Below are 19,584 nucleotides of genomic sequence, written 5' to 3'. Positions count from 1 at the left end.
AGATTGTCTGATTGGGACATGCAGGTATGCCTCTTTTAGGTCCAAAGTTACAAGCCAAGCCTTCTTGCCCAGCATGGGCAGGAGCTGCTGCAGCGTCAACATTTTGAATTTTGGAACATCCAGAAAAGTGTTTAGAATAGACAGGTCCAGTATTGGTCTCCAGGCTTTGTCCTTTCTGGGTACCAAGAAAAGTCTTGAATAAAATCCATGTCCCTGCTCTTGCTGTTGTACTTGCTGAATAGCCCTCATGTCCATGAGAGATGAAACTTGTTTTTGCGCCTCTGCCCATTGGTTGTGTGGCAGGTCTGGCATACCTTTTGCCTTTGGAAGTGTGTAGAAGTGGAACCTGTAGCCCTGAGACACTATATTTAAGACCCATTTGTCCTTAGTGATTATATGCCAATTTTGTGAGAAAAGTGCTAGTTTCCCCCTAAGGGTGCTGCCAAAAGATAAGTGCTTGGTATTGGCAGAGGAAAGTCATTGGGACTGTTTCCTATGTGGCTGAGATTTGTCTTCCCTGTTTTTGGGGGTAGAAGCACCCCATTGTTTAGGTCTGTATGAACCTTGGGTCTGGGATCTGCCTCTAGGGCGTCTGTACCTGCCTCTTTGTAGCCTGTCTGACACTGGAAAGAACCAATTCTTCGAAGGATAATTTCTGCTAAATCTGGGTGGCTGTACCTGTAAGAAATTCTTAACTGTCTGCATAGATTTCGCTTTATCCTCCATTTTCTTCAACACCTCTTCTGCCTTAACACCAAACAAAGTATCATGCTGTAATGGAGCATCCAATAATTTTGCCTTAACATGATCACGCAGATTCTGTTCCTTTAACCAAGCATGCCTTCTAATGACAGAACCTGTAACAGCGGCCCTGCAAGAGGCCTCCAGTGAATAAAAACCACATTGCAGATTATGCTTTCCCACTTGTTCAGCTGCATGTAATAAATCCTGCATTTCCATATTATCAGCACATTCAGCATTTGTCAACATTTTCTGTTTAAGCAGAGACATTAAGTATTGCTGATATTAAGCATATGAAACTGACAATTTAAAGCCCTTACAGCCATGGTAGCAGAATTAGAAGTTATGTACCTACCATAACGTTCCATGTTAGTTGTCTTCTCTCGCCTTCTTTCTTGTTGGATGGGTTCGGAGCCGATCCTCGGCTCCGACTTGGCTACTGCTAAGCTCGAGAGCTAATTTTACCAGCTCGAGGCAACCCTATATCCCATGATGCAAGGCGGAGACTACCCAGATCTCATTTGGTAGCTAAAGAAATAGTAATATTTTCTTCCAACTGAAGAGGAGGAAGAAAAATAACAATACTAAATAACATCATAACCCTCTAGAAAGGATCAACCTAATCTAGTTACACTAGAAGTTGAACAGCTAGAAAAAGGGAATAACCTCTTAATAGAAGATGCATAATCTTCCCGGTCTGACCAGGCTAGGGGGATGGAGTGCGGGATGCAAGAAAGAAGGCGAGAGAAGACAACTAACATGGAACGTTATGATAGGTACATAACTTCTAAATGTTAAGTTGTCAATCACGCCTTCATTCTTGCTGGATGGGACAGCGTCCCTAGCACCTCTATCCTGGGTGGCTCAATGAAACAGACTCTTGAGAACGGTGGAACGAAAATTCGCTCTGTCTCTGGAGGCCAAGTCGAATTTGTAATGCGAAACAAAGGTATGAGGAGAGGCCCATGTGGCTGCTGCACAAATAGTGTCTATTGGAAGTCTAGCTTGAAAAGCTGTAGATGTAGCTAGAGCTCTGGTAGAATGGGCTTTTGGCTTAGAAATCAACTCTTTGCCTCTGAGCTGATAAATGTTAAGTGATCACAGAAGACAGCCATCTAGATAAAGTTACCTTAGAAACTGGAAGGCCTTTCCTGTTCTCTGCATAGGATAGAAACAGTTGATCAGATTTCCTAAAAATTTTAGTCTTGCCCAGATAATATCTGAGCTGGCGGTGAACATCAAGACAATAAATAAAAATAAATAAAATAAATAAAATGTAACTTTTGTTCTGCTCTATCAGAATAATTCGGGAAAAATACTGGAAGATCAATGGATTGATTTAGGTTTGTCTGCGATGCCACTTTTGGTAAGAAAGACAGATTAGTCCTTAGATACCCTATCTTTGTGGAATATTAAATAGGGAGGACGAATGCAGAGAGCATGAAGCTCAGATACTCTCCTGGCAGAAGTAATGGCAACTAGAAAAAGTGTCTTCCAAGAAAGCAATTTCAAAGAACAGGCAGCTGCAGGTTCAAATGGGGGAAGAATCAAGGATGTTAAAATTAAATTTAGATCCCACTGTGGTGGGGGGTCTCTAATCGGAGGTTTCAATAAAAAGCTACCTCGAAGGAATGCCTTGCAAAGTTTATGTGACATAATGTTGTGGTCCAAAAGGCCTATATGAAAATTTGAAATGGCTGCCAGTTGAACTTTCACTGTGGAAGAAGAGGACCCTGAATGAAAAATCTCAGCTAGGAAGTCCAATACCGAATGAATTGGAGCAGTATAGGGGTCTATGTTCCTAGCTTTTGCCCAGAAAGAGAAACGTCGCCATTATTTACTAGTGTAAATCTTTCTGGTAGAAGATTTTAGGGAAGCTACTATGATATCCCATACAGGATTAGAAATCATAGGAAGCCTGGCTAAGGATGGAAGTGGAGCAACCAAGCAGTGAGGTTGACAGAAGGTATGGATTGGTGCAGTTGACCCGACTGGTGGGTCAGAAGATCTGGAACCGGGTCCAGTTGCCATGGCTGTACCAAGAGATAATGATGTAGGAACGGAAACCATATCTGTCGAGGCCAATAAGGGGCAATGAGAATCAACTTGGCTCTCAAGGCGGTTGCTTTCTGAATTAGCTGAGATATCAGCGGAAAAGGGGGAAAGCCATAAAGAAGTCCCCGGGGCCAATCTTGGGTTAGAGCGTCTCTGGGGGGATGGCCTGGAAGGGGGAAGAGAGAGAAGAAGTCTGGGCATTTGCTGTTTTGAGGTGTAGCGAAAAGGTCGCAGCAAGGAAGGCCCCAGTTCTGAAAAATCTCTTCCTTCACTGATTGTTTCAGAGACCACTCGTGAGGCATGAGAATAGCTCTGCTCAATCTGTCCGCTATGATGTTGGATTTCCCGGGGATGTGCGTTGCTATCAGAAACCGGTGAGAGGAGATTGCCCAATGCCAAAGTCTGAGAGCCTCTCGACACAGTGGATAGGACTTGGTTCCGCCCTGTTTGTTTATATACCACACTACGGACATATTGTCCGTTTGGACTGCAATAGTTCCCAGGGGAAGAGAGTCGTTGAGGGCTTGCAACGTTAAAAGCACCGCTCTCATCTCCAGAACATTTATGTGCAGATGGTACTCGAAAGGTTGCCAAGTGCCATGGACCATTCTGCCCTGATAATGCCCTCCCCACCCGATCAGGGAGGCGTCCGATGTAACCATGGCAACCGAGGCAAGAGGAACAAAGGGTCTGCCTTGATGGATATGAGGGGACGATATCCACCAAGTCAGATGCCTTTTGCAAGTTGGAGTTACTATGATCTCGTGACGCATGGGAAGTTGTTGAAAAGACCATTGGGTGAATAGCATCCACTGTAGAAGACGCATGTAAAAGCGGGCAAGGGGAAGAAGTGTTATGGCGGCCGCCATAAGACCCAATGCCTTCAGAGCAAATCTGGCCTGAATTTTGTTGCTGAGAAGAATCACCTGGATGTGTCTTTGAATGTCCAAGATCCTTTGGTCTGTTAACTTTGCTGAAAGTTGTACGGTGTCCAATCTTGCGCCTATAAAAGTAATAGATTGACAAGGCGACAAGGCAGATTTTTCGAAATTTATAGAAATTCCTAGCCCTCTGCAAATGTGAATGGTGTAATTTCTGGCTTGGAGAAGCTGATGCCTGGTGGTGGCAGTGAGAAGCCAGTCGTCTAGATATGGAAACACCTGGAATCCTTGAAGTCTCAGGTGAGCCGTAACCACTGCCATACATTTGGTGAACACTCTGGGGGCTGTAGTGAGTCCAAAGGGCAGGGCTCTGAATTGGAAGTGACTGGTCCCCAGCCGAAAGCGGAGAAATCTTCTGGAGCGTCTGTGAATTTTTATGTGATAGTACGCATCCTGAAGATCTATCGAGCACATCCAATTCTCCTTGCCCAGAAAGGGCAGAATGGACTGAAGCGTGACCATCCGGAATCTTGATTTCTTTACAAACTTGTTGAGTTTGCTCAGATCTAATATTGGTCTCCAGTCCCCTGTCTTTTTTGGAACTAAAAAGAACCTTGAGTAGATTCCGGATCCTATTTGGTCCGCTGGGACTGGCTGGATGGCTCTTTTTACTAGCAGTTTTGATATTTCTAGTACTGCTAGTTCCCTTAGACCGGGTGGAATGTCTGGAAGGGTTCCCTTTTGTTGAATTGGGGTTTGAATAAAGGGAATTTTGTAACCCTCTGATATAATTGACTGTACCCATTTGTCTTGAGAAAGGGAAAGCCAGGCTATTGGGTACAGCGATAATTTTCCCCCGACTGCCTCCGAAGGCGGACAATCGGGCAACATCTCAGGGATGCTGGAAGGGTTTGTCAGAAAGAGGCTCTATGCTACCCTGATTCTGCGGACCACCTCTGCCCCTAGGGCAGCATCTATTATTGTTACCCCCTCTGCCTCTGGGGGTAAACTGACTTTGTGCGTCAGGCGTGACTCCTTGAGATTTGCGGAACCACATTTTCCCTCCCTTCTGTCCTTTGGGGTAAGGTCTTGAAGGGGTGGAGAAACAGACTCCTACGGCAGAAAGAGTCTTGCCATCTTGTTCGCATCTAGTCAAAGTGTCTTTCACTTGAGGTCCAAACAAGGTCGACCCATCAAAGGGGGAGTTTGTGAAGGACGCCTTGAAGGGTTCTGCAAAATTACAAAGCCGCATCCAGGACTGACGCCTTAAAGCCACTCCTGTGCCTGCGGCCCTACTCGCTCCATCGGCTGCATAAGAAATGAGCCGCATGGAGGAGTTAACAATGGAGTTAAGGATTCCTAGCTGTGAGCTAATCTTATCCTGAGACCCAGCAGCTGACGGATTCTGTAAAACTTCTCACAACTCTTTAAGAACATCTCTTTAAAGGCGGGTGAAGTGGCATAAGTAGTTCAGCGATCTCATGGCAAAAGTCGCTGAAGAAAAAATCCGCTTGCCGTACCTGTCCATAGTCCTAGAATCCTTGTTAGGAGGATGGACAGGTACTGAAAGATCAGCTAATTCCTTCTTGGTGGCAGCAGCCACCACCATGGCATCAACTGGGACACCCTTTGTTAAATATTGTCTATCTTGTGGGGCCGTAATAAATTTTGAAGGCCTCCTAGGGATAGGTTCCACCGAATCCGGAGCCATCCACGCCTTCCGAGCCACTACCTCCATAAGAGGGTCGAAAGGCGGAGACACCCAGGAGGTGGAGGGTCGAGATCCGAACGCCTCCAGGTATACTGACTCGTCCTCGGAAGGATTAAGGGAGGGCCAATTCCCCCTCTGCTTAAGGAGCTCAAGGATGTCTGAGAATGAGACATCCTCAGAGGAGGACCTTGGGGATCCCTCCGACTCATCCAGGTCAGTATCTGATGTAGCAGACTCAGGGGAGTCTAGATGTTTCCTCTTGCATGTCCTCTTGCGCGGGGGTTCACCTGACGGATCAGGAGAAGCCTCGGAAGAGGAAGATATTCCCAATGGGGAAACCTGAGGCGTTGGATCTCTGGGTCCGGGAGCAAGAGAGTGGGAAGAGATGTCAGCAGGCACTGTATAGTGGGAGGAGCTGAAGGAACTGTCCGTTGACTAAGCCCAGGGGCTAGTACACTCCTCATCACCTCGAAGGCTCCCCCGTCAGAGAGACCAGAAAGTTCCCGCTCCGAAGAAATAGGAACCCCAGGCCTCACCGAGAGGGAAGGCTCCGAGGCAGATGTCGGGGCCGAGCTCACGCCAAGCTCCGAGAGGGAGAACGGGGTCGGACAAGGGTCCGATGCCACTCACCCCCTCGGAGCCGACGAGAGAGACCAGACGCCCGGATCCCTCCAATGAAGGTCTCAAGGAGGAAATCGGAGCAGAGGACGACGGAGCCGAAAGGGGTGGTATCGGCTCCGAAGCCACAACGGTGCCGGTTCCGAGGAGCTCCGGCTCCGAGCTCTGTAAGAGAGTCGAAGGAGGAATGTTTGGTGGATGTGAAATAGCTACTGTCTGTTGAGATGGGCTATGGAGTATTTGGGCCAATGCGTGAGACTTTAATAGTCTACTCACCCTCTCTGGAGGTCATGATCAGACAGCCTGGACGACTGAGAAGAATGGCTCCGATGGCTCTGCTCCGAGAGCAAGGGTGATCTCGGAGCCGAACGTATGGATTTCACTGAAGGGGATCGAGATCTCTTTTATGAGATCGATGGAGCCAACGGAGCCGAAGATACGTCGGCTCCAGCCGGAGCTGACACTGAATGTCTGGATTGGACAGTATCGGTGCCGGATGGAGCCGATACTGAGACTGGTAAGGAGGTAGGATCGGCTCCGGCCGGAGCCGATCTCGACCCTGGTGAGGGTGAACCCGAAGCCGACGGCTTGGAAGTCTCAGCCGAAGGCTTAACAGGTTTCGAGGGCTTCCCCGGCGCCGACTTAGTCGAGGAGCTCTCGGGCGTCAATAAGCCCCTTAATATCAGCTTATTTTTTCGCTCCTGCAGGACTCCTGGGCTGAAAGCATGACAGATAGCACAAGAGTCCTGCAGGTGCAAAGGTCCCAGGCAATAAACACAAGAAGTGTGACCGTCTGTCAGAGACATCTTCTGACAGCACGAGTCACACTTCTTGAAGCCTGAGACCTTAGTGTCCTTTGACATAACTGTGTCGAGGAAACACAATACAGTAACACACACACAAAAACACTCAATCCAACAATTTAAAATAAACAGGGATAACACACAGTCATACACAAACAATCCCTGACAGGAAAAAATTTAGGGAGGGGAAGGCCTAAGGCCTAAGCTAGGGAAAGGGAATAAATTACTTGTAAAAAAGGGAACACTGAAGGGAATAGGGTTAAAGTAAGTCATTAAGGTTAACAAAACACAAATATATATATATATAAATTTAAAGGGGGGTAGACAAAAAGTCTCAAAAACTATTCACTTACCTAGAGCTGGTAAAAGAAGGCACCTCGTTAGCGAAGCGGCAAACGAGATCTGGGTAGTCTCCGCCTTGCATTATGGGATATAGGGTTGCCTCGAGCTGGTAAAATTAGCTCTCGAGCTTAGCAAGTGCCGAGTCGGAGCCGAGGATCGGCTCCGAACCCATCCAGCAAGAATGAAGGCGAGATTGACAACTTAGCATGTGTAAACTTTTTTCCCCCATCTGTCCAGTGACCTAGAATCCCTATCAGAGGGGACAGGGTTTTTAGCAGTGGAAGCCTTGACCCCTTTGGGACCCTGAGAAATAGTTTCAGGGTCAGCAGCAGGGTTTTTATATAGAAATTTATGCGAGTCTGGAACCCTGTAATATCTGTCTGGCTTAACAGGTGCAGGGGGTAGAGAGTCTGGAGACAGGCCGGATTCTGATAAAACATCATCTACAATATCTAGAACAGGTGGAATAGCCAGAGGTCTGTGCTGAGGTAGTAAAAGAAAGTCTCGGAGCCTTTTCTTAGATGCTGAGTAATCTTGGCTCTCCCAGTGAAAATGCTCCCTCATGGTATGTAGGGTTTCCCCAAAAGAGTAATCCTCAGGAGGAGAGGCTGAAGGAATAGATTCTTCAGCATCAGAATCCTCATAAGGAGGAAGAAAATATCCCTGATCAGAAGAGGAATCAGAAGAAATGGAAACCTGATCAGAAGAGTCATATTCTGTCTCTTGCCTAGGCCTCTTATCAGGAAGGGGATGGGAACCCCTGATCAAAGTAATTACGTCTTCGGCCATTTTGAGCATCTGTTTCTTAGGCATGGAAGTCTGTCCAGGAGAATGCTGTACTTGTTTCTTTGTCTTTAGAGCTGCTTTAGTCTTTGCCTTTGAAGCTGAGGCAGGCTTTACATATAACTGTGTAGGTCTGAAAACACCCTCAGAAGCTGATGCCTGCTCAGCGGCTCTGGACCCATCTGAGGGAATACTTTCCGAGTGTCCAATACCTTGTGTATCCAGAGGCCTAGTCGGCTCCACGTGAGAGTTGGAAGCGGTGTGTGGCTCTGAGGAAGCGGGCGTCAGGGGCTGCGAAAGCGCCTCACTGAGAACCGGCAAACTGGCGAATGGCCTTGCGGAGGCCTCGTCTTCAGTTTTGGACCTCGGATGCCTGTCCTTTTCCTTACGCTTTTTATGAACTCCGGTAGTCGGCTGTTCCGACGGCATTATGTAATTAAATCTCCGACCAAAGTAATGAAAGGCAAAATCGTACTGACGCTTAATAGTGCGTTGGTTAAATCTGGCACAAAACCGACAGCTAGCAACGTTGTGGTCAGGGCCTAGGCAAGGAATACAGTAAGAGTGAAAATCCTTATGAGGTATTTGCTTCCTACAAGAAATACAATTGTTAACTTTTTCTGACATCGGTCTGGAGCAAGAAAAAAAGTTTCCCCAACGGGGTACTTAGCTTTAATGAAGACTTTGGATCTGAAATTCAGATTTGAAAATCTGAGGAGTCGGCCGACTGGCACTTGCGAACTGCTTTTGCTTCGGGCACCGCGCTGCAAGAAAGACTGAAGAAAATGGCGTCGGCTGCATCTTTTATACCCCTGGTGCACTGACGTCAGGGAAGAGGCGACAGCAACCAACGCTGGACCAGGACTTTGGAATTCAGGCCGACTGCGGGTAGCCTGCCAGCAGGATAACCCAAGTGTAATGACTGCAACAGTGAAACACGATGAACATCAGCAATGTCCCAAGGTGGAGCACTGTCTCATATGGGTGGAAGAAGGAGAAAGGTGCGTCTTAAGAGGGCTTTGGATAATCTCAAGGAACAGGTGGGAGCTTGGTTTTCTTCCAGATGGAGATTTGAAATTATAGCCATTTGAACTTTGATGGTAGAATAACTTGCTCCATCATGAAAGAGACCAGCCAGAAACTCTCAAATGGCAGGGAGAGGAGAGGGGAAAAGGGGATCTTTATCTCTGCTAGTTGCCCAAATAAAAAAAAACGCTTTCATTTACTTCTGTATACTCTTCTGGTAGATGGTTTCTATGAAGATGTTAGTCCAGGCTTTTGTCACAAGTTGTACATATCCTAATCTGACCATCACTATATCTGGAGAAACCATGCTGTCAACTTGAGGGCTTTTATGTCCGGAAGAGGCATTCCAGAAGGATGTGAGAGAAGTTTTGGAATACTATGAAGCCAAAGACAGGGGAACCAAGCCAGTCGAGGCCAAAAAAGGATACGGATCACTTTTGCCTTGCTCCATATTGCTTTACATAGGAATGTTGGCATAAGAGGACTAAGATCTGCAAACTGGAGACCTAGGGGCCAAATGTGGACTAAACCATCCCTTGGAAACTCACCCTCTGGGGGGAAAGGGTTGCAGTCAGGGTAAAGTAACTGCTGTGCTTGGTTTTGGAGGGAGTAGTGAATAAGTCACCAAAAGTTTAGCCACAGCATCTAAAAATCTGATCCACTACAGTTTCATTGAGGGACCACTAGTGACGAAGAATGGAGCTGATCAATTTGTGTAACAGCACACTGGCTATCCCCGAGATATGTGTTGCTATTAGAAAGCTGTTGGAAGACATCACCCACTGCCAATCCCTCATCACCTCTCGACAAAGAGTAAAGAGTGTGTGCCCATCACCTGTTAATGTACTAAACCACTGACATTGAGTGGAGATCACACCCTTGGGGATGGGCGCCCTAAAAAGCCTGCAGTGTCAAGAGGACTGCCCTCATCTCCAGGACACCGATGTGCAGAGTGGCCTCTGCAGGGGAATGTGCCTTGGGATTATCTTTCCCAAGAAATGCTCACCCCAGCTAAGAAGTGCAATGGTCACTGTGGCTTGAGGAGGTGGCAGAACAAATGGGCGACCCTGTGAAACTAGGGGGATATCCAACAACCACTGAACATGACTTCTGCAAATGCTGGTGAGGCAAACAGGAAAGCACATCAGCTGAGATCATATCAGCCACTGAACCACCAAGGTCCACTGTAAAACTCTCATAAAATCTGGTCTGAGGGACTAGAGCGACACAGGCTATGAACCCTAGTCGACATAAAACAACTAGCCAGGGGGTTCTGATAGGAGAGGACTGTCAGTACCTATTGAAGGGTTAGAATCCTCGATTCTATCATTGAGGGTGTCTGCAAAGTGGTATCCAGATGGGCTGCAATAAACTCTATTGCTTGGACAATATGTAATTTTGACTTTGCCATCCTGACTGCCATCCCCAGGTGGAAGCAAAGCTGGAGCAAGAGTCCCTGGCTTGAAAACTACGATTTTCAAGGAGTTGCCAGCTTGAAGACGATGATTCTGGTGGAAGTAGTTACAAGCCAGACATCCAGATATGGGAAACACTTGGCACTCTTGCAGTCTGGTGTGAACTGTGACCACAGCCATGCGCTTGAACACATGGGGTGGCTGTGGTGAGACCAAATGGCAGGGTCCTGAACTGGAAATGATTGGCCCCAACCAAAAGCAAAGGAACCTGCTGGAGCACCTATCTAGCTTGTGATAATACAAGTCCTGAAGGTCTACTGAGCACGTCCAATCTTCCTTCCTTAAAAGAGTTAGAATAGACTGAACCATGACCATCCGGACTGAGGTCCAAAATGGGCCCAAAGTCCCCGTTCTTCTTTGAATAGACTACTCCTGCTTGAATATGGTGTACTTCCCCAGTGGGGTACTTCATGGAAGACTTTTCCTTAGTCTTCTCCTCTTTGCACTCTTGTAAAGCTTTCTTCTTGTAACAGGAAGATTGAGAGGGTGTAACTTCCCCTGCTGAGGCAGGAAGAAGACCCTTCAAGAAGAATTTGGGTCACCTGTCAGACAATGCTCTGGCCCCAGAAGGTGGAACAGGCTAAGCAATCCTCCTGAAGGTGTGTGGCTCCAAGGCAACATACTTAGGGGGCGGAATCCTACGTCCACAGGAGATGCACTTCATAAAACTGAGCACCTTGTCTGACATCCTAAAACGAGAAAAAGGTCACTAAACACCAAAGTCACAATGACACCAGAAAGCAAATCCCCAACACCTACACAGTACACAGAAAAATTACTACTGTAAATATGGCACTATCACACTAGCCAAGAAGCTAAAAAAACAAACAATTAACACTGATGATAACCAAAGACGATAATCTCTCAAAAAGGGAAACAAATAGTTTTATATCAATATTAAAAACGGGGAAGAGAAGAATGGTCAGCAAATATGAAACATAAAAGAGAAGACGCCTATGCTGAAAAATCTATCATATAATTTCATTTACCCTGACAGTTTAAGAAGAAACCCATTCCAAAACTCCGAACCAGGAGCTCTATGTCTGTAGCTTGCAAGTGGCAAATGAGATCCGAGCTAATACAGCAAAAGAAGGGAACTATGGGCAAGGAAAAGAGCCTGAGTCTTGGATCCAGAAGTCCATCGAATGGCCGAAGTTAGATTCAATCGGAAACGATGACTCAGCAGTTGAGGATGGATGGAAGAGACATCAGATCTGATGTTACAGGTATAAAAAAGAAACGGGTATCATCAACAATGCCAGACTAGTAATAATAAATATAAAAGTGACACCAGAATAAACATTACAGAAAATCTTGTGGCACAGTGACTCGCTGTAACAAATACAGATAATATTGGAACCAAATAGTGCAGCACACACCCCTTTTCTTCTAACTTGGCAATACTGTACTATACCAGTGATGGTGAACCTGTGACACTCTATGATGACTTGGGTGACACACCAGTGTTAACCAACACCCAAGTTTCCAAAGAAAATGCTTTAGCATTCGTTGCTCATGAGAAGTACATTGAATTATTTGTGCCAGGAGCCAGTTCAACAACACTGCCGCAGAGGTAAAGAAGTTATTAACCTCAAAGACTATTTCAGTACACTGTCTTGATGGAGTCTGCAAAGGGCAGTGCCGACACTGTTTTCTCTTCATGGTTACACTTCTGCAAAGGACAAGTAGTCTGCATTTCTAAGCGTGTGCTGTTTTACACTCCTCTCAACTGTCCTTCTTAATCCCTCCTAAAACTGGTGACTTTTTACACTTACTGATGACCGTAATTAGATTTAGAGACTTTTACTTCAGAAAATGTATATTAATTCACATTCATTTTTTTTCTGTCAGTGTCTCAAATTAATAGTACTAGTAGTTTAAAACTGTGCACATCTCTTATTTCTAGATTTGTCCCTGATTCTGTTTAGATTTATACCGGACATATTGAGAGCTATCCTGTTTTATTTTTATTTATTTATTTTTGTTTGGGGGTGGGTGGGGGGGGGTACACCTTAACACCGTCAAATTAGGCATCTTCTGAATTTTTGAAATGCCGAGCCCAAAAGTTTCGCCATACAGCATTTTTTTAGGTAAAATGGATTTCATCCAAGATTCTTACCTTTAGTGATTCTGAAGCCTTTCTTAACTCTTTAATTACCGATGAAAGGGCCTCAGGGTTGATCCCCTGTTCACAAAGTCTGACACAAATGGAGAGGGACTCCATGTCTAATCCAGTATTCAAAAGTCGTGAAATTTCAAGAAGAACTGTAAAGGAGAAAAACAAAACTGCAATTAACTGCACAAAAAATTATTTTTGTAAAATAAACAAAAATTATTTTCTACTCTAAGCAGCAAGACCAGTTTGTTATCCAGACAAAAGGCACAAAGACTCCAAGAACAAACTACAATCAGTCAGTAATAAAAATTACTTTACAGAGATTCTAGACTAATAAAATGGCATGAAGCAAAATACTGTGCATTACTTGCTAAACTACTTTAATGCAGTCACTTATTGTAGAGTTAATAAACAAAACAGTCAACGTCACCAAGTTCAGGTGTTGCCAAAACCGAAAAACATTCAAAATGATCCACACTTCGTATTCTTCAGAAACTCTGCAAGTCCTCTAAGAGTGAATGCACATAATTCCTCCTTCAGGGGTCTCTTTCTTTTACACATCTTGATAAATTAAATTCCTTCTCTTGATCACTAGAAATGTTCCATTTTACCAGCATACATCTTTTGTTAGCATTTCACAGACAGGCCACCAATAACTGACCATCTTGACATCATCCAAGCTAACATTTGAGGGGTGCATGCCTATGCAGGTTCTGAACAAACTCCTCTGTCTGAAAAACCAAGGTGCAGCCAAATCTAAATATCACCTGGACAAGCTCTGATGTTCAAGGTTCGTGTCACTGTCTGCATAGCATTTCTAAGATGTTTTAAGCATAAACTGATGTAATCATTTATTCTTCCCATACCTGCTGACTATCAACTCCCCACTACAACCATAGCTATTCATTCCCATTATTTACCAGTATAAGAGGTGATCACAGAGAGACAGTCATCTAGGTAGCAGTCAGGGGATTTTTCTTTACTAGCACACTTTCCTAGTGGCTGATGCATGCACTCACTGAAGCTAGTGTCTGCTATGCTCGTCCAATTATGTCAGCACATATTTCTGTGAGTCTACAAGGAGGGATATGGCATAAACATGATACAGTAAGGACAAGTGGACATACTAAGCCTTCCGATAAGTGAACAGAGATGTGATCCTCGTTTGTGGATACACTAATTATGGAAGCCACATTACCAGACTGAATGGAAATGACACTTTTTGGTAGGCAGTCCTGAAAAGCCAAGAATGTCAGAAGAACTGCCCTCATTTCCAAGACAGTGATAAACAGTTAAGCTCACTGTGTTGCCTCCTCACCCTTAACTAGCTGCATCCATGGTCACTGTAGCTGGAAGAGTGGAATTACAATGGACACTAACTGTAGTTGGATGAATCCAACAACCCCTAAAGGTGTTTGAAATGTGCAATAGTAAAAGTTTCTGAAATCTGAATAAGCTAGAGATGGTGAGACCACTGGTATTTATCTGTCACTGAGGGAATTCTAGTGAAACTTTGCATAAGACAGCATAAAAATGGAAACTGCCATGAAACAAAGTCTTGAGACAAGGCTCTGCTGAAACAGACTTGTACTAAATTAAATTAATGTAACCAACCATCTGCTGAATAGACAACATCCTGTCTTAGGGCAGGTTAGGTCAACATGAAACTGGTGTCTGAGGTGCAAATAGGAAAGAGACTCAACTGGGGCAAGTAGGACTTTGGTGTCATGTAGCAGCAACCTTACAAACAGTTTGAGAGGAGACTTCCTCTTGTGAACCAGATCTAAGACTGGGAAGTAAGAAGCCAATGATTGAGGTAAAGGAAGGTTATCCTACAGTCTGAGCTTCAGCTACTGACATGCACCTACCTGGTAATCACCCTGGAGAATAAGGCGAGACCAAAAGGGAAAATAAATCAAACTGGTAATTACTGCCTCCCAGATGAAAACGTAGAAACCTTCTTTGATTCTCTGGCAAGTATGATGTGGAAAGTAGGTACAGCAGCATATATGGTCTCCTAACAAGGAAGGATGGACCGCACTATGACCAAACCAAAATTTTATTTTGTGATGAAGAAATTTAGATCACTGAAAAACAGGACTGGTTCTCTGGTTTGGCACATAAAAGAATCTGGAAAAGATATTTAGCCTATCCAGCATGATGCGACATTTGATTTTTCTTCCAGAGTTTTAAGACTATCTTCTTTAGTGCTCGTTTCTGACAGAGTGGGACAGCTGACAAGGAAAGCAATGGAATAAGAGGATTAACCAGAAATAGTACTGTAAAACTTCCGGATATTATCTCCCTTTATTCGTTTACTCTTGAAGATTATTTTCCAAGAACCTAAGTAGAAGTGAGAATCTACCCAAACCGCCTTCAAAAGTGGGACAACTGGGCAAGCCCTTGGAACATCTATGTGCCCTGGGGCTAACTGTGATTCCTTGGTAAGTGCAGAGAACATTTTGTAACATGACCTTGCTGGAAAAAAGACTGAGGGGTGGTCTTTTTTCTAAGGCCCCTCTAACAGCCGGTGCTGCTCTTAAACCTCTTGCATTGATTCCCTGTGTACTATTAAACAAACAATGGAGGATATAGCCTTCTTGCTTTATATTTTAAAATACTTGGACAGTTGAGGACATGGCAGGTGAGGGTCTCAAAGGCAAATTTAAAAGCTGACTGAATTGGCTGAGGATACTAAGGCAAGCACAGCCATAAAGTTAAATAAATTAGATGAGGTAATAAGCTTGGGTCCTCAGGTATCTAATCTTACTCTTACTGCACCTAACTTGCCATATCTCTCTGGAAATGTACCACGTAGGTAAAGTAATTCATAGTTTAAAAATCATAAAGTGACAGCTGCAAATACATGCATTCCAAAGGTTTACTACTGAAAATTTAAAACTACAACTGGTCAACATGGTCAACCCGAAATGGTGAATCCGGAAAAGCAAAATTGCAGCCAGGTCGAAACTGAACACAGACACCCATAGTTCGATGCAAACGACATAACAAGAGGTGACGTCAGTCACTCATGCTATGCACCTTAACGTACCGTAACATTCCACAGCCAACAGTACATGTATTTTGCAGGGGGGCTGCACCCCCAGACGCCCTGCTAATTATATATACCAACTCTGAGATCACATTACAGTGAGGAAATGTGCTAATTCCCTGTTCCTTACTGAACCGCGATCTCCGTGCACAACGCCAAACTCAGATACTCTAACTACATTACCCATTTGTGGCAGTGTAGTTGATGTATTTTGAGTTGGCATTCTGCCCACTGGAAAACTGCCTTTCAACCTCATGCTGTTCGACAGCATTAACAGAGCATTCAATAGTAAACCCTTTCTATATATATATCAATCACTCTCACCTCTTGTAGGGTGGACAGACAGGCTCCTTCTTCAAAGGTTCTTCCTGGTATGGTCTATAAGAGAATCATGAAAATATTTCTAGGTTACTTCACTTTGGCCTAAAGAAAAAAGCATAAGTCTTGGAAGGGGTACCTAGGCTGTGGAATGGAAAAGGGCTGAACAGCTTGGCAATGAGGAGAACCCTGTGCACTGTAAGGAAGTGCATGGGAGGAAGCTTGCCTCAGAATAAGTACCAGGGTCACCAATATCACATGTCAGAATAACTGGCGACAGAACCACCAGTGTAAAGGAAGTGGTATAAGACAGTAATCTAGGAAATATGTACTGAAAATTCCAATATCAGTCCTGGAGGACTGGACACTGGGAAGAGTGTTGCTGAAAATATTTCCTATGCCAGAAAAATACGGCATCAGAAGTACAGAGGCCAGGAAATATACACCAACAAACAAAATCTGAAGCAGGGCCACCAGTGCTGGGAAATTTTTTTTCTTCTTTCGACAAAAGACAGGGTCAAGTTACATTAATATGTGGCAAACATAAGCAATCTGTTAACTAGGATAGAGTGCTGATGCTACAAGACCCTTATTCAGGCTCAGATAGGAGCATACTAAAATAGATAATGAAAATGTGATGCATTTAAGTTTTATTGTCTGTAATACAATGCAACAGTGCAGTATACAGAATTTACAGTAACTGGAGAAATGAGAGAAAGGGCAGGGAGATCAAGAGGAGAAAGATCAGGAAATAAGTGGGGGGGGGGGGGTCACAAAATCTGCAGGGAAATGTACAGAGTGTTATTCTTAGGTTCATTTTCTGTAATACATCCTCACTTCTCAAAGATGCTTGTTTTATTTATTAATTTTTTTGCTATTTTCTTGAGGTGAAACCAGTATTTAGTGTAGGAGTTTACAGCTATAAAGCTGGAAGGGAGTTACTCCCAAAATGTACAGCTTTATATAGATTTTTTTCATATATTTATCGGGTATGCCCAATGGACACAGGTGTCCTTTTTCAGGGGCAACCTGGGAACACTGTCTGGTTAACTGACTTGCTCAGAATCACAGAACAGGCAAATGAAGATAGAAGGAATTAAACCCTGTACCTTTTTTGTAATTCAAGAACCAAACAGCCATGACTGGAGTCTGTTTCTAGGGGGTTGCAGTAATAGGCAAGTTGGAGGTATAGAACAAAGTGTTTAAGGCAATCTAATTTGCAAAGAATGGAAAGGTGTTTTATTTGATTAGTTTAATTAATAAGCATCCCAACAGATGAATGATCTTTGTTTCATGGTAGTAACAGTACAGGGACACAGAAATGGGCCATTAACTGAAGCAAACTCCCTAGCTACATAAAGCATTAGAACTGGGATTTTGGGACACAGACTTCCAATCACGCAAAGTTCTAGCTGCATGCAGCTGAAGCCTACAAGTTAAAGCAAAGGACGAATAAGACACTCACATACATATCAACACACTTCTCTCATGTGTCCCAGACAGTGCTCTGGCTTGGAGAATGATTGTTCAATGTCTATACATTATTATAATACGCTTCTGACCACTCCTTTTATGAAATGTACAATGATCACAGTGAACTCATTTTATATTGTCTATGTTGCTCACATTCCTGTGGAGAAGACAAGTTTAAATTCAGGTATTTTCTTCTACTCTGAATGAAATGTACATATGGGATAACTCTGAAATGCTTGTTTTATGTGAACCTAAAATGGTCTCTCCTACTGAGAGTTGTTCATGGTAAATAAACTCAGGCTGTTAGTTATAGTCTGGGGCTTCACATTTTCGTAGAGGTAATCCGTTGAAAGTGATGCTACGTTGTTATGCAAATTACAGACTTTCAGGATGAATACGTAAAATTGGAGGCTTTTTGTTAAACATACCTCCCTATCACAAAAGCACTAAGATGCTTAATGCATCAATGATAGGGGACAGAGGTACACAGATAAGGGGCATTACATATTTATGTATCAGCAGAATTCAAAGAGATGAATCAATAATCAGCTCATTTGCACACCAAACACGTAAATGGCCCTGAACTTACACCAGTAAGCAGCAATTTAACAGGAGAATATCGAGTTGCAAGGGGAAGGGAAAATGTTTCATTCAGAGTCACTGAAGTCTTGTGCACACATGGGCAGATTCCTGCAGGGATGGGTGGTGGAAAGGTTTCCTTTTGGTGTCAGACACGTGCTTGTGCACACACGGGCAGACTACTGAAGTGATTGGTGGGGGGGAATGTTTCATTTTGGTGTCTGGACATACTGCTGAAGGGACTGCATTATCTCTGGGCAAATAATTTATTTTGTGTCACTTTAGTGTTTCTGCATACTTGGACAAAACTGAAGGGATGGCTAGAGGACAAGTTTGTGGACTGCAACTCAAATATGAAAGGTGAAGCACTGCATTTAACAAGGGAAGTGTGCACCTCGTGGATACTGGACTACGAATAGCAAGATCACCTTATTAGCATATGCCGCTTTACAAAATTTCTTATCTGTACCTCATTGTACTTAAGTCATTTCACATTAGCATAAATGGCCTCTATTAATCTTGCCTTTGCTTTGCTCATTTGTAAATATCAGGGATACCCCTATCGTATTTGCTTAAATGACTGAATACTGGCCTTAAACTGCCCTCTTCTACTGTCAAGATTTTAACTCAATAGAGAGGCCTTGGAATTAAACATTTAGGACAAACTCGGAAATAAGAAACAGAAGGCTGAAGTCAAAAACAAACATTCATAAAGTCAGGTCAGCTCATATTTTAATTGGCCTATTATCAATAATAGAATACTATATTTTTGTTAATCTCATAAAACTCATCAACAAACAATATTTTCTCATTCTAAGTTTGTAACTAAAAGGAAAGCAAGCTTTGCAGAGTCACAGGGACCTGATGACAAAATGAAGTTACTAAGCTCACAGCATCTATTTGGGAGTTGTATGTTGTTTATTATGTGTAATATTAGCTGCAACTTTTTAAAATATTAAATCAATTTAATATTTTTCATTAACTTGATAAAGTATACATATCATTCTAACACTACATACATTGCTCAATTCCAGTCTTCCCCTCCTCGTGATTATTTGTCTAAATGCATTATAGCCACAAATTTATTTCTATGTAATTTACTCCATCCCTTTTCTGAAGACCCCACTTACAGTTTTTTTACATCCTTTACAGTATACAATACTTCAATTACTGTTGGTGTAGATTTTTTTTTTTTTTTTTTTACTAGTCGTAGCTTTTTTCCGCCCCGGCAGCCAGGATACCATCAACATAGTGTAGTCCTACTATATCTAGGCAATTCAGATCCTATGTCTCAGCTCAAAAGAATCATTTTCTTAGTTCCAACCATTTGCTCCCTCAACATTTCTTACAATGTTCATTAGAAAAAAGAGAAGAGGGGAATGGAATATATTGGAGGAACCAAAGTAGTTGGAGCAAATAACTAGAGTGGGATGAGGACAAGCAAAAGTTTGGACTGCTTGTTAGAGACTGCCTTGAATACCAGGAAGTGCTATCAGTGTATAGGCAAAAAAAAAAAAAGTGCAAGGGAGTGCCAAGTGAAAGACCAATTCTAGTAGTTTCTAGTAGAGTCTAGAACAGAAGCTGCAATTTAAAATTGTAAGTTATGTACTC

The 19,584-nt window shown here is 43.6% G+C and overlaps 1 protein-coding gene across 3 annotated transcripts in view; it reads right to left on the bottom strand.

Annotated features, from left to right (window-relative positions):
• The window catches only part of MZT1 (mitotic spindle organizing protein 1), a 590,874-nt gene that overhangs the window by 362,715 nt on the left and 208,575 nt on the right, over positions 1–19,584 (bottom strand). For all 3 annotated transcript variants that reach the window (XM_044071745.1, XM_044071744.1, XM_044071746.1), the window contains exon 2: positions 12,555–12,700. In XM_044071745.1, the coding sequence (XP_043927680.1) occupies positions 12,555–12,700 (146 nt within the window). The remainder of the gene's footprint in view (positions 1–12,554; positions 12,701–19,584) is intronic.

This window comes from Protopterus annectens, chromosome 5.part0 (assembly GCF_019279795.1).
Source record: "Protopterus annectens isolate FY-2018-M chromosome 5.part0, PAN1.0, whole genome shotgun sequence".
Lineage (NCBI taxonomy): Eukaryota > Metazoa > Chordata > Ceratodontiformes > Protopteridae > Protopterus > Protopterus annectens.
The sequence above is the reverse complement of the archived record's forward strand: the minus strand, read 5'-3'. Positions and strand labels throughout refer to the sequence as shown.